This window comes from Narcine bancroftii, chromosome 11, assembly GCF_036971445.1.
Source record: "Narcine bancroftii isolate sNarBan1 chromosome 11, sNarBan1.hap1, whole genome shotgun sequence".
Lineage (NCBI taxonomy): Eukaryota > Metazoa > Chordata > Chondrichthyes > Torpediniformes > Narcinidae > Narcine > Narcine bancroftii.
The window spans coordinates 74,499,584-74,522,885 of record NC_091479.1 but is presented as its reverse complement, the minus strand read 5'-3'; the positions used below and the strand labels follow the sequence as shown (position 1 = coordinate 74,522,885).

The following is a 23,302-nucleotide window of genomic DNA, read 5'->3' as shown; positions in this document are numbered from 1 at the left end:
TGCTTTAAAGCTCTTTGGCAAGGGCTGGAGTCATGAAGAAAACGGTATATAAATGAAAGAATTTAACAAAATTAGGTGTTCACACCATAGTAGTTAGCACACATTCCCCTTGCAAAAAGACAAGCAAACTGAGAGAGAAACAGCTTAGATGGCACTATTTGCCTCCCCTTGGGTTGGCAGAATATATTTTTCATTACATGTTCATGGTGTGCCATTCTGTAAAGTGCAATTAAAAAGAAAAAAACAATTATTGCATGTATAAAACACAGTAAATTCCTTGGGCAGTAATTGTTATTTTACTGTTATAAAAAGTGGTCCATCACCAACTGATGTAATATGTAAAATTTTACTTGTAAATTTAAGCTGGCAGCTCCCCTTAAGAGAGAAAGAAACATTATTAGAGCCATGACAGCATGAGAAAGAACTTGTGCAACTGAAGCTAATTGGCCGGGGCTGACTCTACCAAACAAGAGTGGGTGTGTTAGTGGCAGGGTGGTAAAAAATAGAGCCCTGGCACGGCACTGAATCTGTATAATTTGTTTGCAATCAATTGGGGTTACAATTTATTTGACAAAGAAAATGGTCTTATTCATGACTAATAACTGTTCAGAAAAATAAATATGCAGCTAACTGGAATGAAAAGTAAATTTCAATTGACGTAGAATTTCAATCCTTTTCCCATCTACCATTCCTCACTGAAAATACAATACAGATCATGATATGCACCATCTGTAACTTATATGGAGTATCCAGTTCATACCTTCCTGCTGTTAAATGGCCCATCAGTCATTGAATTATGAATCATGGTGATCTATTTCTGTAGATAACTGCCAAGTTCAACCTGATTAGTTGATTGCCAGAGATCCAGCTCCACTCTAATTTAAAGGATAGAAAGATAGTGACCAGACAAAGCCATTTTAAAAATGGCCCATTCGCCAAGATTAAATTAAAATGAACAATCGTCCCTAAAGAAACAAGCAGAAATTCCACAGCTTTTCCATATCTGAAATCATTTTTGCCATTCATTTTTGGGACTTACTTTTTGATGGCAATTGAGTGAGATCCTATGTTGGTAAATATTGGCAACGTTCTTGAGATAAAGATAAAGAAATGTGCCCTGACAGAATTCACAAATAACCAGCAAAAATAAAAAAATAATTTAAAAAAAAAATCGGGATACAGGATAAAATATGCCCCATTGGTAGAATCAGTCATGATGGCAGCAAACCCTACACCATTTCCTGCTACACCCAGATGTTGGGTAACTTTTGCTTACCTTACAAAGGAAATTGAGACTTCAACCATCTTCATGGTTGGATGTGCAATGTGCACTAAAGGTTGTCCACTTTTACACTGGAAAGGATCAGCTGCAAGCTCTGTGAATGCTGGGTGTTAGATTCCACATGCTCCTTGGCATTTCTCGCAGACTTTCTTCCAGACCTGTCAGATTGTCAAACCCGACTCCTGCTGCTTATATTGAGGTGGTGAAAAGAAGATGTAGGTCTTCAAACCCTAGAAATGCTCACGATTGTCTTGCAAGGCCACCTGCAATTTCTTTTACTGGAAGACCAACAGCCATTGCAGAAACTACTAGGCACAGCTCTAAGTAAGGGCAGGGAAAAGCTTGTGGAGGGCAGGTGCTAAGAGAATGCACAAGAATGATCTAAAAATGTTTCTGTTATGCCATTTGACATAAATTTGGCCTAGGGAGTTTATTTTGTGGGATGGTCACCTCAGGAGGAAAGGTAAGGTGTGCTACTGTTGAATAGGAAATTACAAGCCTGATTATTGGTAGCATGGTTCAATAATTTCACCAAGGACAGCCTGGCTAGAAGATGGCTTTCGACATAATCACTTTTCTTCTACTCTGTAGAACTTGCTCATCAATAATGAAATAGTGCAACATGTAACAGACAACCATGTATCCTAAAGCCAGTACACCCAGCCTCCAGGAGGAAATCCAAGCAGTGAAATCAATGCTTGAGCATGCCAACAGTCTGCCCATTCACATTCTATGACATTTGGCAAAATGTAGGCTATACACCAAAGCTAAGATAGTCAACAGATCACCCTCATTGCATTGCAGCTACCATTTAGTTTGTTGTACTGTTTCTAATGTTGATGACCAAGCAGGATGACACACATCTGGCCAACCTAAGGGCCAGCAACATAGAAGGTGTGGACATGCACAGAGATTACAGCTGGGACCAGAGCAGATAGCAGATTTCATCAAGGATGCCTGAAGCACACATCTTTGCTGAGGTCCAGGTTGGTCGTTGATCACCCTGGACAGCAACGGCCTCCGGCTGAAAGTTGATCTGCTTTTCTGTCTGCTAGCAATTCGTGTTTGCTCATATGCTCTGGATATTAGAAACTTTAAAGAGCACCAGGAAACATGAACCTTTGGTGAACAAGAGTTAACAAACAGCAACCAGCATTTTGCCGATCATTCCTATTAAATTGAAGTACACAATCCTCTAATCGTGAGTGTGAGTTCTGCTAGGCAAGATTGAGGGCAGGCATCAGTTCACGCTTGAACCCATTTTAACATCACTGTGGTTGAATGATCTCCCAACAGAAGTGCCTGGCAATCTGCCTACTCTTGATGACATTAGTGTTGGTCCTGTGTTTTACCAATATCACAGCTGCTGTGAGTACTGGGCCATCAGTGCACTTAAACCATATAAGAATCAATTCAAGATTGGCAATGTCCCAGTGTTAGTTGAGGCACTGTTGAATTTTATCCTGACTTTTTTAACCAGCTACTCACCTCATACTTTGCCCTCACCAGTTCTGTTTGACATCTGATGTAGATTTTTCTGATCACAGAAAAAAAACTTTACACCTTCAAACCAAATGACAACCACTTACAAACTATGGTGAGAACACAATTTAACTTCCAGTAACTCTAAATTATGGGCTCAGAGGGCTGAAATGACAGATGCCCCATGCATGCTATCCCATGCAGAGCTGATACGTTATAATGCTCTTGGTCCGGGAGTGTGAACACTCACACAGGTACATGGCCATTTGTACATTATAAAAGATATCTGCTCATTCAATGACTATTATGCTGGGAACCTGGTACTCCCACAACAATCTACACAGCATGCAGATTTCTTTATTGTGACAAGTCTACAGTGGTATCAGGCTCAACAATGCTCACCATCTTTGGCTGGGGAAAGCTCAGCTGACAAACAAATAAAGGTAGAGCAAGTAGCATTCAGCACGTCCATTAGGAAGTGAGAAGAGAGATGGTGTGGTGAAAGGCATCTGCATAGATGTATGGACTGGCCAGTCTGAAGCTCCCTGACCTTCCCTAACCTGTACCTTGGCTCCTCCCCGGATTTCCCAATAAAGCCTGGCGTGCCCGGACTTGCCCCCTCTTGCTCCTGTACCTGGAACCTGGCCAAATCGTGTATCAGTAATGCTCAGGTTTTTGGTAATTAAAGCCGTTTAATCACTCCATCATGTCGATGTGATTACTGTGTACACCACAGATGGTAGATGCACATAATCTACTAACCCAAGGAGCAGATACTAATGAACTCCATTGGTGGCTTGCATTCGCCACGTAAGCCAGGATACACCCCTGGGCTACCCTGCTTGCTTCAAGCCACCAGCACCAGCCCTTACAGGAAGTATTTGTATGTTGTTTTTGCAATCCCTTCACATTGAGTCTTGTGATGATGGTATCTGGCAGGTCGTTGGCCGAGGCCTCTGATTCACAGCACAGCTGTGCAGAGGTAAGGGGTCCATGCCCAGTTCCTGGCTCAGCAGCCATCAGTAGCTAGATATACAATGTCCCAACTAAGTGCTGATCCATTCATGCTCTTGTTCCTGGGAATATAAAGCACATACCATAGGAAAATACTGTATCTTGTTTAACCAAGCATATACGAGGTTAAGTTTTCCTTTAATATTCCCCTGAGGAGTCCGTTTATCTTTTGCAGATACAGAGGAGTGCCTGGATGTGGAGAAAAAGCAAAGAACAGCCATTGAAATTCAGCAAGAGGATTGTCTCAGTTGACACACCTGTAGAATGAAGTAGCTGACAGAGGCTATGGTGCTTGATCATGGTACTGACTATACAGATATTCCCAATGGACTGAACTTGTAGCTCATGTGATCAATTGAGTGTCTGGTTGCCAAGTCCAATGTTGGGAAATGTGTGTACTCAAACTGAATGTGACTTGTAAGCAATAGTCTTCATGTAGAACAAACACAATATACCATGTGGAGTCCAGAATATTCAGCATTACCTCCTCATAATGTTCCTTAAGGCTGTGCAAAGTTACATTTCTAAATCCTGACCACTTGAGGATACATCAAAATTCAGTTAACAGGTGAAAGGGTTCGAGGCACCACTGATGGCATTTCAAAACTGACCTGGTCGTGCAGTTCTTCTTGAATCAGAGCGTCATTGTAGCACAGGAGACGATCATTCAGCTCATTAGTATATATAAGCTGTAAACAAGGGCAAATATAGTTATTTCCTTTCTATGTTTCTTTCAACAGAGCCATACAATTTTTTTCTTTGGCAAGAATTTATTCAATCTCTCCAAAGACCATCATAAAATTTGCTTCTACCATCCTTTCTTGTTCCATGTCCCGTGCTCGCACCTCGAGACTCTTTTATTTCTTTCACCAGTCGTCTCAAATCTGCGCCTTTGGTTCTTGAACCTTCTCAGTCTGCCCTGCTATACAGAGACCAACTCTCTTGCTTATCCATCATTATCTCATATCCTTCCATAAGTCTCCTGCCCTGGATCGTAGAATCGACCACTCTCTTCCAAGTAAAGCTGACCTCTATTTTAGAGAAATTCAACATAATTTGCTTTATGTACTCCATGGCCCAACGAACAAAGTCCAGAATGCAACCTGGTTTTTAAATGACAGATATCTGTGCACTCTGTAGCTGCATACCTGTTAGAATTGCATGTTATTTATTGAGTCAAGCTTCCATTTCCTTCTGCTAAATCACATTGCTTGCCTATTTCATCTGCTATTATTTGTCCATTCCATCAGGCTGATTTTTTTTTTCTCTTCAAGTCTATCAAAATCCTGTTTACCAAAACCTCCAGATTTTATGCCATCCGTACATTTTGAAATGACGCTTTGTACACCCAAGTCTAAGTTCTTACCATGTTTCAAGGAAACCAATGCTCCACGACATTGAGGAGTGCTATTATCCACCTTCTGCTCCCCCAGCTTTTCTGTCCCAGAGCCAAAACAACATCCATGCTGCCTTTTTATTCCACAGGCTTCAATTTTGCTAATGCTTATTGGAAAACATTTCATCAAATCTCTTTTGAACCTCCACGTGTACATTGACTGCATTGCATTGCTGCCTACCAACTTGATTTATTATACAGCAATATAGCATGGTAACCAGCCCTTCACCCCACTGTCCAAGTCTGCCATCAGCCACCCATTTACACTAATCCTGTATTAATTCTTTTTTATTACCTCATCGGCATTAAGCAAAATTGTTAAACATGATTTGCCATGAAGAAATCTAACCTTCATTCAGATCCGTATGTCTGAGTCATAATTTAGTCCAGCTGTTGGGTTCTATTTTTTAATTGAATGGGAACAATCATTTGCAATTCAACTCTCTGGAAGATTGAAAGGTGAGTCCTTTATCTCAGCTATCTCTACCATCGTCAAGCTAGAATGAATCCCATCCACATCTGGTAGCTAATACAATGAGGCATTTTTTCTTAGTAACAGCCCCTTTTTGCCCCACAAGCCCATGCTGCTCAATTACACCCAATTAGCCTATAACCACAGGAGGTTTTGAAGGGTGGGAGGAAACCTGAGCACCCAGAGAAAACCCACGCAGACACAGGAAGAACGTACTAACTCCTTACAGAGAGCGTCAGATTCGAACCCGGGTCATGTTTGTTCAGGAGTTTTATAGTCGAGATAAAGAAACTGTCATTGGATCTTGCGGTTGGCGTTGCGCTAACTGCTATACCAACCGTGCCTTTTCAATGCTTCATCTTCATCAATTCTTTGCCTGCTCGGTACTAAAAAAAATGTTCTCCTATCACCATATTGCCAATGTATTCCTTGGGAAATGAAATGCAAAGTACTCATATTGCGCTGGAAGAAGCATCTTTTCTCCTCATGCCTCTACATCAGCAGCTCTGCCATTGCAACTGCAGCAATGCCTGGATTTTCAAAATTGGGTCCTTTGGTCGAGAATTCCAATGATTTCCATGCTCTGGGTGAAGAAATTTCATCTTATTACTGTCCTGAATGGGTAAGCCTTAATTTTGAGACTGTGACTCTAGCCATTTAAAGCAGCAACTCCATGTGTATCCTGTCAAGTCTTTTAAGAATTTTTATATGTTTCAACGAGATCACCTTTCATTCTTGTAAATTCCGTAGAGTTTCAGTGTTCGGTCAGGAATGATGTTTCCCTCCATATAGAATTTAGCGCCAGAGGGCAGAGTCTCAGAATAAGGGGGACCTATTTATGATTCAGTTGAGAAACACAGAGGATTGAAAGTTTTTGTAATTCTCTGACCCATAATTTGCTGAAACTTCGAATGCATTCAAAATTGAGATAATTTTTTAATTAGTAATCAAATTGGTTAACATAGAGAGGGTGGGAAAGAGGATGTGATTTTCTAAAATGGCCAAGATTGAGAATACAAATTCAAGTTTTACTTATCACATTGTCTATTTAATATATTCCTCATCTGACAAACCCAGAGCCCAGGAATTTTTTTTGACCTTTACTACTCTGCTGTTGACAATATTCCAGGTTTCATCTTATCAGAGCCCATTATAAATCCAGATCTTTTTTCAATGAAGGGCAACGTATTTTTTTGCCTTGCTAATTACTTCTATCTGCATGTTAAATTTGGAATCTCCATGTTCAAGGAGTGACAGCTCACTTTGAACTCCAACACTTTTCAATCTCATAGGATTTCTGTTCTTGGGGCCTTCAAGAGCATTCTCTCTGTTGAATGGTTCAGCACCCATACACTTTTGTCAGATATACTCAACCAGACCATTTTGCTGAGCTCCACCGTTTCAGTTAAACCAGCTAGAATTCACTGTTTAAGGACCTGGATAACGCAATGCTTTACCAAGGGTAACTAGCTCATCAAGGCTATGACCGAATGAGGTCCATGTTCAGAACTGCTTTTAAGCCTCTCCATACTTAATATCTATCAAAACACCATGGAAAATATCCCATCAAGATTCACCAGAGTGTAGGAGGGGAACTGCTCTGCTCAAGATGACAAGAAAAGTTGGGTGGTGAACACAGCTCACATCATCACACAAACATCCCTGCCCTCCACTGAATCAGTTTACACTTCCTGCTGCCTCAGAAATACAGCCAGCAAATTGAAGAAGTTGTTCCACCCTGGCTCTTCTCTTCCCTTTTATTAGGAAGAAGTTTCATGAGGGTGAAATCACGTGCCTCAAAATTCAATGTTTTTTTTAACCTTGACTGTAAAACTCCTGAACAAAACTCACCCAAGTAAAATGATTTTGCCCTTGTTGTTCTATCTGATCTCGCTTTATGATTTTACAGTCTGTACTGCATTTTATTTGCTGTACTTATGTATGGGTTGACTTTCTTGATAACATGCAAAATAGATTTGCTCTCTGCTCGATGTCAAGCAATGCAGATTCATGGTGTAGACAATCCAATTTCAGTGAAAGAGCATCTGCAGATGTGTATGCTCCTCCACTGGACTCCAAATGGAGAAAAAGCCCAGGGTCTGTGAGCAAATCTCCAGGAATCAGCTGTGCAGAAGTTTGGGGTTTCCATGCTTGTGTAAATTCTGAACTTCCTCAGTTATGGAATCTCTGAAGTAGCTTCACACAATGTGGTTCAATTTACCCAGAAGCGTTCAGTTCTCAACATTTCCCTTTTATGAGTCAGGTCCTCATGATCACTATTGAGATGGTCCCTGTGACTACAGCATGATCTAACCAACACCACTTGCCATGTTTTGAGCATTTATACTCAGTAAAAGTTTTCTACATTGTCTTACATTCTCTAGGCCTGAGCCTTTCCAATTACTTTCAAGTTCTTACCCTGCTCCTATCTATCTCAATTCTTACTATTGCCAATATCCCTGCCACCCTCAAAACAAAAACTGATGTACAGCATTAAGACACCTAATATTCTCAAAATGTTAAAAAAGTGCAAAAATAGATTGGGAGATGGGCAAGGGGCATTTAACAAAAAGTTATTAACGGCTGCCTCTGCATCTTTTGTGGAGGTCTTTGGAATGCTTCAAGGAAGACCGAAATTTAACCTTGTGCAGCCTATCAAATGGAAACAATTGAGTTGTAGGTTGACATTGTGTCACTCCTGCCTTGTCACGCTCAGTGTTTGTGAAGTAGTCTCTGAGCTTTAAGCCGTATGCACCAGATATACAACACCATGCTTTGGGCAACACTGTGTAGCTTTCACTCAGTATTGTGGTCATGTCGACCATGAATGTACAAATACTCAGTAATTGTACAGTGTTAGGCGTAAGAACTGGGTTCTATTAGATAATAATGGTCAAAGATATTATGGTGTATATTATATTGTATCTGATGTATGCAAATATGAAGTGTAACAACTTGGGACATAACTGTACTATGGCACAATGTCAAATTAGATTATTTATTTCTGTTTATGCGTTTGTCAAACTCACAGTTTTAGTGGGAAACAGAAACATTGTATACCAACAATCTGTGTGATAGACTGCTTAAATAAATGCATTAAGTGAACATAACTATTAAAGTGATAAGATGTTGTAAACCTCAAAGAATTCTTTGTGTATTGTCCTTTCACATATTTCTGTAAATTGTTAAAAGTATCAAGTTTTTTTTCATTGGTAGTTTTCCTCCTTTTTTTTTGTTTAATGATGTGGTTGCATTCTTCAGAAATCATTCATCAACTTCAGTTCATTCCTTCCCACGACATGAAATCGGTGAACACCTGCACTCCATGAATCCAACAAACCTCACATTAGTTAATTACTCACTATCCTCCAATGAACATTGGTCCTTGAGGTAACTCATTGGTAGAAAAATAAATGTAAACTAACTCATTGCCTTTTAAAAAAAAATTGTTTTTACAGTCTACCCAGCACTAATTCAAACACTATAAAACATTTATAGTTCAGTGGACACTAGCTCAACATCAGTTATACACTTATATTAAAAGATTTGCACCAGGTTACATTCCATGGTCATGTTGAAAACTGGCTTTAGTCACATTATTTATCTATTATGCAACCCTGATCCATGAATATATGTTCCATATTTTAATCATCATGTTACAGCATCTTTGGGGACTAATTATGTCTTTGAGGCAGAAAGTTATGAATTCAAGCTCCAGGTCAGGAACTGAATATGAAAGTCCAGGCTGGTGTTCCAATGAAGGACCCAGGGAACACTGCACTCTTAAAGGAGCTGTTCTTTGGGTGAGAAGTCAAACCAATGCTCTATCTGCTGTTTGATTGGAAGAAAATAGGATTGGCAGCAATTTTAAAGAGAAAGAACCATTCCGAATGTTCAAGCAATATTTTATTCCTCAACCAACATTTCAAAAACCCGAAGATGTTATCTGATTATTATCGCAATTTGTTTTGTGAGGACATTTGTGCACAAAATGGCTCCTGCATTTTCTACAAGTTAAACAGAAAACTCTGCCGATGCTGGGATTATGGAATAGAATCAGAATCAGAGTTTATTGTCATGAACAAGTCATGAAATTCAATGTTTTGCAGAGGATCACAGTGTAAATATTCATAACCATCTTACAACATTACGATAAAAAAATTAAAACAATAGTGCACGAAAAGTAAGGCAGTCTCTTTGGTTCATTGATTATTCAGGAATCTGATGGCAAGTGGGGAAGAGGCTTTTTTTAATGCTGTTGAGTGCTCGTCTTTAGGCTCCTATATGTTTTTCCCAATGTTAGAAGACTGAAGAGGGCATGACCTGGGTGGTGCGGATCTTTGACGATAGAGGCTGCAGATGTCCTCAATGGAGTCAGGTCTGGGGCCTGTGATGTCGCAAGCCAAGTTATCAACCCTTTGGAGTTTATTCTTGTCCTGAGAATTGGTGCCTCCATACCAGGCAGTGATGAAATCAGCCAGAATGCTCTCCACGGTATACCTGTAGAAGTTTGAGAGTTTTTGGTGATGTACCAAATCTCCTCAGACACCTCACAAAGTATAGCCGCTGGCGAGCCTTCTTTGTAATTGTATCAACATGGAGGCTCCAGGACAGATCCTCAGAGATGTTGACACCAGGAATCTGAAGTTCTTAACGCTCTCCACTATTGAGTCCTTGATGAGGATTGGGTCGTATTCCCTTGATTTCCTCCTGAAGTCTACAAAATACATAGAAGTGCTGGAGAAGCTCATCAGGCTATGCAGCGTCTCTAGGAAGCAAAGGGTAACTATCAATGAGGGCTCAAGCCTGAAACGTTTGTTACCCTTTATTTCTTATGGATGCTGCACCACTTTTGTGTATTCCTGAATTTCTTAACATGGTCAATGAGCTTTGATTGGTATTAAAATGCTTGTGAATTTCTCCCCAATTTTTTATTTTCATTCAAAGTATGGAACACCATGGATTTGCAGTACCCATTATTTAAGAGCATATTCCAATGGCGGAAGTATCTTTTCCTCCCACCCTTCAAACAAAAGATATGGGGATAGTACATTAATGGATGTATTTGAGGGGCACTGCCTTATGGGCCGGAAGGACCTGTAACTATGCTGTCTGACTAAATCAACAATGAAACTGTTTCTGGTCTCCAACCAAGAGAGACTGCCCAATACTGCACCGTTCAGATGATTCAGCTAAACATGGATCTGATAAATTACACTGGACAACAAAAGATTTTGCTTATGAACATTTTAAGGTGTATTTTATGGATTTTGGGCTGCTGATCATAAAAATTAGCTTAAAATTTGCCTATCACTTGCCATTTTTATTTAGATATAACCTATTTTTGTGATTTGCCATCACATTTTGTCTAATTCAAGCATACAAAACCATGAAATAAGTTCATTTTCTGCATTCTTCCCTGCTGATTTTGGTGCAGTCAGTGACAAACGTGGTTAAAGGTTTTACCAGGACATTGCAAGCATGGAAAAGCTGTACCATGGCAACCAGAATCCATCTATGCTGGCTGTCTATTGTTGGACACTGACACAAGAGGCATCAGATGTTGAGTACAAATGAAAGTTCGCAACAAAACATTTTTAGATCAGTTGAACTAAAGCAATGTGCCAGCATCATTATATGATTAAACATGCTAAATTCAATTAAAAATTAATTGTATGTTTCTCCAACTTCCTATGTAATGTAACAAATTTGAAATTATCATTGTGTTCGCCTTAAAGTTGTCTATCATAATCCTCAATTTTCTTTGAGGAACCAAACCTTTTGAAAAAAACTGTTATTGAGTGTTATTAGTTTTACTGTTCACCACTCACAAATAAAGCATCCACAGTTCAAGTTCAACTTAAAACACACACTGTGCTGCAAATTAGTGGGAAGTATTGTTACAACCCCAAAGGACTCCAAAACATAGCAGCAATTGACTTTCACCAAGACAAGTAGCTAAACAAAAGTTGTTTTTAATTATCTTTAAACATGAAAATGGACTCAAACTTTAACTTATCTCTATTAACTTAACTAACCCAACTTAACCCCCTTCTAATTCTAAGCGCACATGTATGTGATGTGTGTGTAAATTTAAGAAAAGTTCTTTGGTTCACAGTTCAATCTCACTTCTCATTCTTCCAAGTTCTCTGGTTCCAGGCAATTCTTACACTGTGCACAGAATTTAACATGTTTGAAGTTCACCAGGCTTTGGTGCTCGAAAGGTAAATGTTTACTGCTCAGGAAGGTTCTCATAGGGTTTGCAGAGAGAGATTTGTTGTTCCAGGATTTCCACAACTGAGGTACCACCATTAGTCACCTCAATGTCTTGCTGATGAAACTCACCCCATCAGGGTTCTCCAGATGATAACCTCTTTCTTTCAGGCTACCACCACAAAGTTCCTTTCTGTTCCACTTATTCCAAGAGAAACATCAGTCAGATAGCACTTCCAGCAATCCACTGCTCTGGAGTTTGTTTCAGTTCCAACAAGCTTCTCCTGGCTTGTTTCAGCTGTCTATCTAGTCTGTCTCCCTCTCCAACTGCCAGAAAGCCCATGTGACTCTTTCACTTGCAAAACCCCTGATCTTCTCCAGCAAACAATAGGAATTAATCTTCTTGGTCAAGCTATTGTCTTTCGGTAAACAAAAACACAGGAGTGTCCTTTCTTTGCACTCTGTCAAAACCCTTGCCAAGAGCTTTCAACAGCCAGAGGGTCTCCTGCTTGTTGCTTTAATGACATCATTTCAATTAGCACTTACTTGTGAAATGTGCACATTTCCATAGTTTCTGTAAATTCATTGAATATGAATTCTTCAGTGTTTTAAATAAGATCTGTTTTAAAGTGTGTGTATGTATCTAATTTTACCAATTTATCTCTCAAATACATCTACAAATATTCCTTCACAGTATTTACAATCTATTTAAAAGTCAACAGGCATGAGAAACCAACATCCCAAACACCTCACAGTTGAATATAATACATCAGATTTGCCATAAGGAATAGATTCTGGGCCATGACATCATAAATGATGTGCTAATAATGCTTCCACCACCATGCATTTCAGAGGTTGATGACATAAAAAAAAATCTTAGTGCTACCAGAAACAATTTGACCATGGCCAATAATGGAAAAAAGTTAAATATCAAACATACACTAAATTTTAAATGTAATTTTTATTTTATTCATGTCATAAAATTTTAAATAAAGTTTAAAAAAAAAACATACACTAAATTATTTTAAAAGTTTGAATGTTAGTATTAATATTTTCAAGAATCCAATTTCAATGAGAGATTGATATTTGGTCTGTCATTCTTGAAAGAGACTGCTGATCTTTACATACCTTGCACCAAATTTGTCACATCGTTGCTGGAAAAGATTTAATATCTCGACACTTGCTAAAGTAGCAAGAGTCTTCAGTGTGACAGTGGAGCAACAGGAGAGAACAACAGAATTTCAAAATGCATTGAAGATGGTACTCCACTGAAAATAACTGAAGAGTGACCCAAATTGAGTTTGACCCTGTGACCCCAATTTACTAATCTTGGATCCACAGCCTCACCTCTTAAAGCTGTGAAATGTTGCCACCTGAGCCCAGGTCTCGTTAAACACCTCACAATTCAGCTTTTAAAAGGCAAGTTGAATTTTTCAGGAGCGTGCACCCACATTTACATTCACGCACACAAAGAAAATGAAGCGTTTAATTGTCCTCTTCTCAAATATAAATGGGGATAAATAAAATCAGTGATAGTCTCTCAAAATGTTCATTGCAGAATTGTTCCCAGTCTTGGTCTTTTCAACATTTATCGCTAAAACATTCGACATAGCAGTCCAGATTTTGTGGTCATTGACAAAGAGCACTATCTCAACCATTTGCAAATCCCAATAATTGGCAAACAACCTACAAAGTATTATTTATTAAGAAACCTATTCACTCCCCAGTCCCACTTTTCCTTTCAGCCATAGGAACCACCCCCTGCACTCCCTGTACATTTGTCGAGGCCCTGGTTCCTGCACTCCCTTTAAACGTACTGTGTTCCCTTTAAACTCACCAGGTTCACTGGAAAATTTATAGTAGCGTTGGAAGCAGTCCAAAGAAGATAAACCAGGTCAATTCATGGAATGATCTGATTGTCCTGTAAAGAGACACTGGGGAAATTGGGTCTGTATCCCCTGAAGTTTCGAAGAATGAGTGGTGACCTTATTCAAAAATACAAGATAGAAATGGGCCTCGACAGGATAGATGTTGAAATGCTGGGATAGTGACAAACAAGGTTATACAGTTACGATAAAAGCACAAATGTGGAGGAACTCACCTGGTCTTTTCAGAATCCATTGAACACAAAGATATATTGCTGACAGTTTGGGCCTGAGCCCTTCTTCAACGAAAAATGAGAAAAGGCAGAAGAAGGATATATCAGAAAGTCTCAGAATTCAAACAATGGGGGAGGAATTACAAAACAAGAGGCTGATTATTTAAAACTGAGATTCATAAAGATTTCTTCTCTCAGAGGGTAGTGAATCTCTGGTGAGGCCAGATTATTAGATATACATAAAGTGGCGATAGATACCCCTGTAAATATCTAAACGATCAAAGGAGTGTGGGCGATGAGAATTGGAACAGAAGACCAATTAAGAGCAGCATTGTTCAGCCATGATTAGACTAAATGGTGGGGTTGGATTGAGAGGTCTACTCCAGCTCTGGTTTTCATGTTTCTGTGTTCTTTACTCTGTCTGACAGAGAACCATAGCAACTTTACCACTAGGTGGTATTGTTGGCATCGTGGTTAGTGCAATGCCTTTAAAGCACCAGCAATCGGGACCAGAGTTCAAATCTCACGCTGTCTGCAAGGAGTTTTTACGTTCTCCCTGCGTTTATGTGGGTTTTCCATGGGGGTTCCAGTTTCCTCCCACCTATCAAAATGTACCGGGGGTGTAGGCTAATTGGGTGTAAATTGAGTGGCACGGACTCATGAGCGGAAATAGCCTGTTACCACACTGTATGTCTAAGTTTAAGAATTTACATAAAATTTTAATAGAATTTCTACAGATTTATGGAAACCATGGAGATTCCTACACTTGTATGACTTAACATAATTAATAAAAAACAAAATGAACTGAAAGGTTGTGATGTTGTTTTGATCCCTCAGTACTTTAGAAATTAAAATTTATAAAAGTCACAAAATAAATTCAATGCCTGAAGACATAGTAGCACACTTTTGCTTCCAAGAGTTGGCAAGCTTTCAAGAAAATTAAAATAACTGCTTAAAATAAATGAGAGAAACAAGATGCATTTTTCATTTATTAATCAGATGCTTTGAAGTAGACACTTGAAAGAATTGAATTTACTACAACACAATTGAATGTTGTGTGTTAAATAAGCTCCCTTGACCTAATTCTTTTAAATCTTCTATTTGCCTATTTGGAGGTTGTTGGTAATTCAAAAAACATACTTTTATCAAACCAAGTTGCTGCTTGCAAAGTATATTTTAGACCCAATGAAATAACTGTTAAACTGCTTCAGGAATAATGAAACACTTGTGGGTGTTACATTTGTAACACTATTACAACACTAGTACAATACTAGTACAACACTATGACAGCGACCGCAACCTGGGTTCAAATCTGGCACTGCAGGCAATGGGTTTGTAACATTCCCTCTGTGTCTGCGTTAGTTTCCTCTGGGTGCTTCGGTTTCCTCCTATACTTCAAAACAGATGGGGGTTGTAGGTTAATTGGGGTATTTGGGCATTGCAGCTCGTGGGTTGGAAGGATGTTACCATGCAGTATGTCTACATTTTTTAAAAAAGTGAATATATTTAAGGATGTATCAAAATTTTAAAATGTTAATTGGTGTCAATAAGCATTCAATAAAAGGATCAGTTGGGCATTATTAAGGATAGCTGTTATTCATATTCCTCTTTATATTTTTCCTTCCAAATCCTTAAGTGTTTCCATTTCTTCCCTCATGATAAACATGATCCCAAAGGTTGTGCAGTTGTCCATTTCTTCATCCAGCCATTAACCCGATGTAAGCAGTATGGCAGGCCCTTTCCTAGTCATGTATATCACCTCCTTTTATGTCCTTTTATATCCAGCTGCGCTGGATGGGTCACGTCTCCAGAATGGAGGACCATCGCCTTCCCAAGATCGTGTTATATGGCGAGCTCTCCACTGGCCACCGTGACAGAGGTGCACCAAAGAAAAGGTACAAGGACTGCCTAAAGAAATCTCTTGGTGCCTGCCACATTGACCACCGCCAGTGGGCTGATATCGCCTCAAACCGTGCATCTTGGCGCCTCACAGTTTGGCGGGCAGCAACCTCCTTTGAAGAAGACCGCAGAGCCTACCTCACTGACAAAAGGCAAAGGAGGAAAAACCCAACACCCATCCCCAACCAACCAATTTTCCCCTGCAACCGCTGCAATCGTGTCTGCCTGTCCTGCATCGGACTTGTCAGCCACAAACGAGTCTGCAGCTGACGTGGACTTTTTACCCCCTCCATAAATCTTCGTCCGCGAAGCCAAGCCAAAGATATCACCTCCAATCACTTTGCCATTACAGCAATAAGCACACTTCATTACTTGTCAGCCATTGTGAAATACTTCGAGGCTGTAAAAAGCACCATATAATTGCAAATCTTTCTATATACAGTAAAACCCCTGGTATCCTGGGGATCGGAATATGCAGGATAAGTGCATTTTCCAGTTGATTGTGTGTTCCATGATTGGCAAAGTAACGGTGAGGTAAAATTTCCATATTGTTTACCTATTTTTTTTCCTTCAAATTTTTTGCTGATTGCTTGAGGCTGCTGGTTGCTTGAATTCTGGATAACAGGGCTTTTACTGTACCAGACAAAATAGAGCACATAATGTATGCTGAAGATTGTTGAGTAACTACCACATTGCTTATGAATGAAGAATGAAACCAAGACTCACCCGTTGGCTGAAGTTCATGCAAGACCAGAAGAGCTTATCCCAGGACCATAAAATGGATGAAATGCTAATTTTTGTCATTGTTGTTTGTAAGGGTTAAACTTGATTGAAAATTCACAAGCAGTTTGGTTTTTGTCTTTCTGGGTGTTGTTTAATATATTTTGATGTTGTCTCCAAGCAACATTTAAATGCCAAGGTTACAGATAGTTTTGCAGCTATGTTACAGAGATTCCATGTGTTAGTTTAGTTCTTTTGTTCTGCTAAAAGGAGGGATTGGAGAAGTCATCCAACAATTTCTATTGACCGTGTAACAACATTTTAATGGCCTTGTAATAACAATTACAATGCTTAATATTGTTTAATAGACTTTGGAAAACTCAACTCAACTTTAGTACAAATTTGCTTAAATGAGCCATAGACCACAACAAATTGTTTGATCCTCCAGGTGACAATAAAATAAAGAAGTCACTACATTTAAGTCAATAGAAATGGAATTGTCAATAGGAAGTTGGAAATTGGATTTGGAATTTGACTTGGATTGATTGGACTCTGTTTAGAGTATTTTGAACTGAAGGAGGTATAATTGTCAACAGCATCATCAGGGGATTGAGAAAGGACAATAGGAAAAGAAAATATTTAATACCAAAGAAGAGACAGTGCTACAGTTACAAGATATGTATGTATCTGAACAAAGCAGGTTAAGGCATGGTGGTGCCAGATCTCAAACCCCAATAATGACCCCAGTGGACAAAGATGTGAGCCAAATACCATATTACGAGGTAGGAAACTGGAGGATCCCATCAGATAAGAAAAATCAGGGTGAACAAAGTACTGTACTGTTATGGAATAAGTTAATAAAATTATGATAATATTGATCTTAAAAGGGTAAAGATTGTGAGGTTTAGTTATTAGGTCATATTTCACTTGCCATGCAAGAGCTATGCAAGGGTAGACTTCGTGTCTGCATTTGGCTTTGCAGAGACAATAGGAAGTGCTTGTGAGAGTTTCACAAGTCGGTGTTAATGGACCAGCATGTTTGAACAGTGTCCAGGCTCAAGAATTGAGAAATCTTTTGCTGCTAGACTGGTGCCAGAGTTTTAAATTTATAGTTGAAGTTTGCTGTCCTAGGAGGAGCCACATGTTTTTGCAAATAGAGAGAAAACATCCATTATTTGGAAAAGTATTCTGCAGCAGTTTGTGGTGAAGTCTGCAAGTTGGCAGAACTGCTGTATGAGCCCATTTCAAGACAGGTATTGACTTCTGAGTTCTGTCTATTCTAGTCAATTGCAGAGGATGTGGCTGGTTATTGTGTTTCTCCTGAAATCTGGAAGAGGAGGTTATTTTTTGGAAAAACCTAAGAGGGGGCAAATTTCTTCAGTAAGACACTTCAGTTGCTGATTGAAGGAGATCAGTTTGTTTGTCCAATGAACAATGAATATCTTTTTAAACCAAAAAAGACCTTCCTGAGTGAAGACCTTCCTGAGTGGTAACAGCTTAAGTTAAAGCACCAGAGGCTGTTTAATAAATGTTTAATTCTGTGCACAGTATGGAAGATTGCCCGATACCGGGGAACTTGGAGAGGTGAAAAGTGAATGATTGGACAACAAAAAACAAACTTTACTGAACACATAAGCATTACATACACATGCGCTTAGAATTAGAGGGGGGTTAAATTAATAGTAATAAGTTAAGTATTGATCTTATTATGTATTAAAAAAATAAAAGCAGTTTTGATTAAGTAGCCATTGCCTTGGTGAATTTCTGTGGCTACCAGGGTTTTTTTAAGCCCTTTGGGCTCATAACAGTACACCCAGGCAGGAGAAAACAAGATGAAATAGCTGCAGTGTTAATCCAGTTACAGTCTCTCTCTTCTCTACCTAAGAGAGAGATTCAAGTTTTTAATGGTGATCCACTTCAGTTCCCCACATTCATGAGAAACTTTCAACACAGCATTGAAAACAAGAGCCAAAACTAGGAGGATTGTCTATATTATTTGCAGCAGTTCACGAATGGACAACCACAAGAACTTATAAGGAGTTGCCATCATATTGCCCCCCCAATAAAGGATTAGAAAATACAAAGTTTTTACTTGAGAAGCATTTTGGCAACATGCATACAATTGCTTCAGGATATGTACAGAAGGCTCTTTCATGGTCATCAATGAAATTGGATGACACAAAGGCTTTACAAGCTTACGCCCTCAGAAAGAGGATGTTATGATGTCATGGTGGAGATTGTCCATCTACGAGAGCTTGACATATCTAGTAATATGCTAAACATTTTAAATAAATTACATAACTGGATGAGAGAACCATGGAGAAGTTCATTTGTTGAATACCAGAAAAGATGTGATAAAACTGCTACTTTTATGAATTTGGTGAAGTTCATTGAAAAGCAAGTGGACATTGTCACAGATCCAATGTATGCAAATATCAAAGGCACTCAGACAATAAGCAAAGGAGTTGAAAGGTCCAAATCATACCCTCAACCAAAAGGGTGAAAAAAATTATATTTGCCACCTCCCTGGTGACTGGGATAAAGAAATTAAGGAAAATGAAAGTTTGCCTGCTGGGAAAGAAATGTTTGTTCTGTAACGATAAGCATGCTTTGGAAAAGTGTGCACAGTTGGAAAAGAAGACGCATGGTGAGAAAGTCGCTCTTCTGAAGGAAAATGAAATATGTTTTGCCTGTCTGTGGAAAGGACACATCAACAAAAACTGCAAAAAGTAACTCAGCTGTGACATATGGAGTCAAAATCATCCCAAAATGCTACATATCTTCCAGGAAAAGAAGAGTACAGAAAAGGAACAATCGACAAGAAGCAGGTGAAAACAATGTTGAAGCTTCGGTACAGATAAATGGTCTTCATGGGGCTGGTGAGAACAACTGCAAACTTTTAATCGTTATCTGCAATAGTGCATTCTTATGGAATGACCCAGGAAGGACTGCATCATTTTGCACCATGGGACTAATGAATAAGCTTTATCTTCAAGGAAGAAGGTCAAAAATTCTATTGAAAACTATAGATCGTTAAACACATTGAAACCAATGTTGTTTCAGATCTAGAGATCACTGGATTAGACATCAATGATTTTTGTGAACTTCCAGGAGTACACACTCAGAAAACTATGCTTGTCCATAAAGGAAACATTCCACATCAAAATGACATCAAACCATGGATGCATCTGAAAACTAGTTGTTTAAGTGAAATCAACTCTGAGATTGAGTTGCTGCTTGGTTCAGATTTACCAAAAACTCTGGAACCATTAGATATGATAAGGAATGTGGGAGATGGACCTCACGCTGTCAAAACTATGCCTTGTTGGATGATTAATGGACCATTAGGAGGGAGAAATTATGTTCAAGTCTAGTCGGCTATAATTGTCTACAAGATATCGATTTTTAAACTTGAACTATGGGAGCAGCAGTTCAGGAATGATTTTCCTGAGGGCCTCAGGGACGACCAAGAAACTTCAAAGGAAGACCAGTACTTCTTGGAATCAGTTTTAAAATATGCATGCCTGATAATTGAAGCAATGTCGAACAACATACACTGAATTTAAAGAGAAGATTCAAGAAAGATTCTTCCTTTCATTCAAATTATACCAACTGCATGTCTGACATGATATTTAAAGGTTATGCAGGGAAAGTACCAGATGATATCTTGGAACGTAGTATTGTTAAAAAAATGGTACTTACCGCACCATGGAGTTTTTTGTATCCACAAAAGAAAAAGCTCTTACCCGCTCCTGATTTGACCAGTACATCGATAGGAGTCTTAACAAGATTCCATAAAGAACCTGTTGTCATCACTGCAGACATTGAAGCAATGTGCCACCAGATGAAAGAATAATGTCCACATGGATGACTGTCTCACTTCTGAAGCTACGGAAGAAGCAATAACTCTTTATCAGGAGTTGAGAGTGATCTGTTTCAAGGGAGACTTTCTACTTACCGAATGGATAATTAACAGCCATTATGTATTGGCTGCCATATCTGAAAGAGAGAAGGCAAAGGAAATTAAGAATTTGGACTAAGACCTGTGGAAAGGGTATGAAGTGTACAATGGCGTGTTCAGTATTACATTTTTCAAATCAAAATTATTTTGAAGGAACAACCTCTCACAAGAGGGGGGGGGGGGTTTCTATCAATTGTCAGTTCGACATATGATCCTCTAGGAATATTGGCACCAGATGTCCTGATCGCCAAGATGATCCTGCAAGATTTGTGTAGGAAGAGGATGGGTTGGGATGATGAGATATCAGGCACCTTTGTACAAGAGTAGACATGTTGGATTTAGGATCTTCATGCACTAGAAGACTTCAAGATTGACAGATGCTTCAAACCCACAAATTTTGGAACAATGACATCTGCTCGATGACATCATTTTGCTGATGCATGTGAAGACAGGTGTGGAACTATTAGTTACCTGTTACTGGATGGTATCCAGATTAAGGTACATTGTGGATTAGCAATGGGAAAGGTCAGACTGGCTCCATTAAAACCAGTCACTATCCCTCGAATGGAGTTGGCGGCCGCTAAGGTGGTGAGCAGAATGACCACAATGATGAATAGAGAGTTGCAAATAGAACTAACAGACTCCATATTTTGGACTGATAGCACCTCTGAGTTCAAATACATCAACAATAGAACACAAGGTTTTGAACTTGCGTGGCAAACAGAATCACTAAAATTAATAAAGTCTCACTTCCAATACAGTGGATATATGTTAACACAGTTAATAATCCAGCAATCCGGCATTCAGAGGTTTGAAAGTCAAGTCTTTTCTAAAGAAAGAAATGTGGGCATTGGGCCTTAATTTCTTGTACAGCCTCAGAAGGAGTGGCCTCAAAATCCTGATAAATTAAAAGTAATTTTACCAGAAGACCCTGAAATCACGAGTAAGACTGCCAATGCTGTTCAGATAACGTCTGAACAATTGGAATCAGTTACTTGCTTAATCCATTACTTCTTATCTGGAATCGTATGAAAAAGGCAACAGCATGGATACCCAGACTGGTTCCGAATCGTAGCAGAAAGCAAAGCAAACAGGCGATGTTCCTGCTCAATTTCAATCAGAAAAGATCCATCCAAGAGATCTACCAGAAAAAGAAACAGGAGATATTGAGAATTAAGAAATCGGCGGTCTCACAGTTGAAGAACTGGCTAATGCTGCGAAGAGATTTGCAGATGAAATTTCAAGTCTGAAAAAGAGAATGAATATTAAAAGGACAAGCCACATTCATAAACTCAACCCCATTCTGGTGTGTAAGATTTGGTGGACGACATAGCAGAGCAGCAATGGTCATACTGGCCAAGGATCTTTACATCTCTGATTTGATTCTTTGGCATATTCACAAAGAGGTGGGCCATGGTGGTCGCAACCGTATGCTATCCAATCTATGCCAAAAATATTGGATTCTTTGTGCCACTGGGTCAATCAGAAAAATTATGTTGAAATATGTTGTTTGTCAGTGTGCAAGTGCTATTCCTGGACAACAGCAGATGGCAGATTTGCTTCTGGACAGGGTCTCTCCTGATGAACCTCCATTTAAATATTTTGGAGTTGATTACTTCAGATCCTTTGGAGCAAAGTGTGGAAGAAGTGTCGTGAAATTCTATGGTGTTATTGTCACATGTTTAGCCGTAAGAGCAATTCACACTGAAGTGGCATCATCACTTGACACAGGCTCCTTCATTAATGCCCTTTGACATTTTTTTTGCTAGGCGTGGTCAGGTAAAAATCTACGATCTGACAATGGTACTTACTTTGTGAGGGCTCAACACAAATTGAATAAATTGCTTATGGACTAGAATCAGGATCAGATTTATGGTGAACTACTCCAGAAAGGAATCAATTGGATCTTCCATCCTCTTCTTGCTCACACCATGGAGGTGCATAGGAAAGATTGATTAGATCAGTGAAAAAAGGTTTTCAATTCCATACTAGATGGACAAAATCTTAATGAAGAGGGTCTTTGGGCAGTTCTATGTGAAGTTGAAGCTATCTTCAACAGTCGTCCAATCACGAAGACTTCTACAGATCCAAATGATCTTGAAGCACTTACCCCAAACCACCTTTTGCCTCTTAAGACTAAGCCTTTTTTGCCACCGGGGCAGTTTCAGAAGGAAGACCTATATGCTTGCCGCAGGTGGAAGCAGTTACAATTTATATTGGATTTGTTCTGGAAAGGATGGATGAAAGAATATCTTCCACTGTTTCAGAAGGAATAGAAGTTGTCTAAGATCAGGTGCAATTTCATGCCCAGGGATGCCGTGATCATCATGGAGAATTTAGTACCTTGAAATTCCTGGGGAAGATGGGGAAGATTGTTGAAACCATCAAAGGCAAAAGACTTGTACATAAAATGAAACATTAATTCTGTTCTCATTCCACAGATACACTTGAGTGTTTCCAGCATTTTCTGATTTTATTTTATTGAAACTTGAAAGTAGTTTGCACTGTCCTGAGATTGTGAAGAGATATTTATAAATGCTATTGGATTCTTACTGCCCAAGAGGTTACATCTGTTACAATCTCTCTGATTGGTATTTAAATGATTTTATGATTTGGATTGCCTACAACAGAAGTTTTTGCATAAATTAGGTTTGGACTGACTGACTTCAAGAAATGTCGGCAAAGTCTTCTGCGTCATGCCTCATGGTTCACACAAAAGATGGATTAATCACCTTGGAAACTTCTACAGCTGGTTAAGGAGATGG

General features: G+C 39.2%; 2 protein-coding genes and 1 long non-coding RNA gene across 7 annotated transcripts in view; 1 reads left to right on the top strand and 2 right to left on the bottom strand.

Moving 5' to 3' along the window:
• LOC138745921 (uncharacterized) overlaps window positions 1–1,870 on the bottom strand; it is a 33,572-nt gene extending 31,702 nt beyond the window's left edge. For both annotated transcript variants that reach the window (XR_011346587.1, XR_011346588.1), the window contains exon 1: window positions 761–1,870. This is a non-coding gene — a long non-coding RNA (uncharacterized lncRNA). The remainder of the gene's footprint in view (window positions 1–760) is intronic.
• Window positions 1–4,512, top strand: part of LOC138745918 (protein shisa-like-1) — a 132,786-nt gene extending 128,274 nt beyond the window's left edge. Inside the window, exon 5 of the mRNA XM_069903449.1 lies at window positions 3,954–4,512. Within this exon, the coding sequence (XP_069759550.1) occupies window position 3,954 (1 nt within the window). The 3' untranslated portion in view covers window positions 3,955–4,512. The remainder of the gene's footprint in view (window positions 1–3,953) is intronic.
• Window positions 3,419–23,302, bottom strand: part of parvg (parvin, gamma) — an 82,729-nt gene continuing 62,845 nt past the window's right edge. For 3 of the 4 annotated variants that reach the window (XM_069903444.1, XM_069903445.1, XM_069903447.1), the window contains one exon: window positions 9,540–10,414. In XM_069903444.1, the coding sequence (XP_069759545.1) occupies window positions 10,197–10,414 (218 nt within the window). In that variant the 3' untranslated portion in view covers window positions 9,540–10,196. Of the gene's footprint in view, window positions 3,968–4,389; window positions 4,468–9,539; window positions 10,415–23,302 lie in introns of those variants that run through there. The other variant, XR_011346582.1, reaches the window with a different exon arrangement.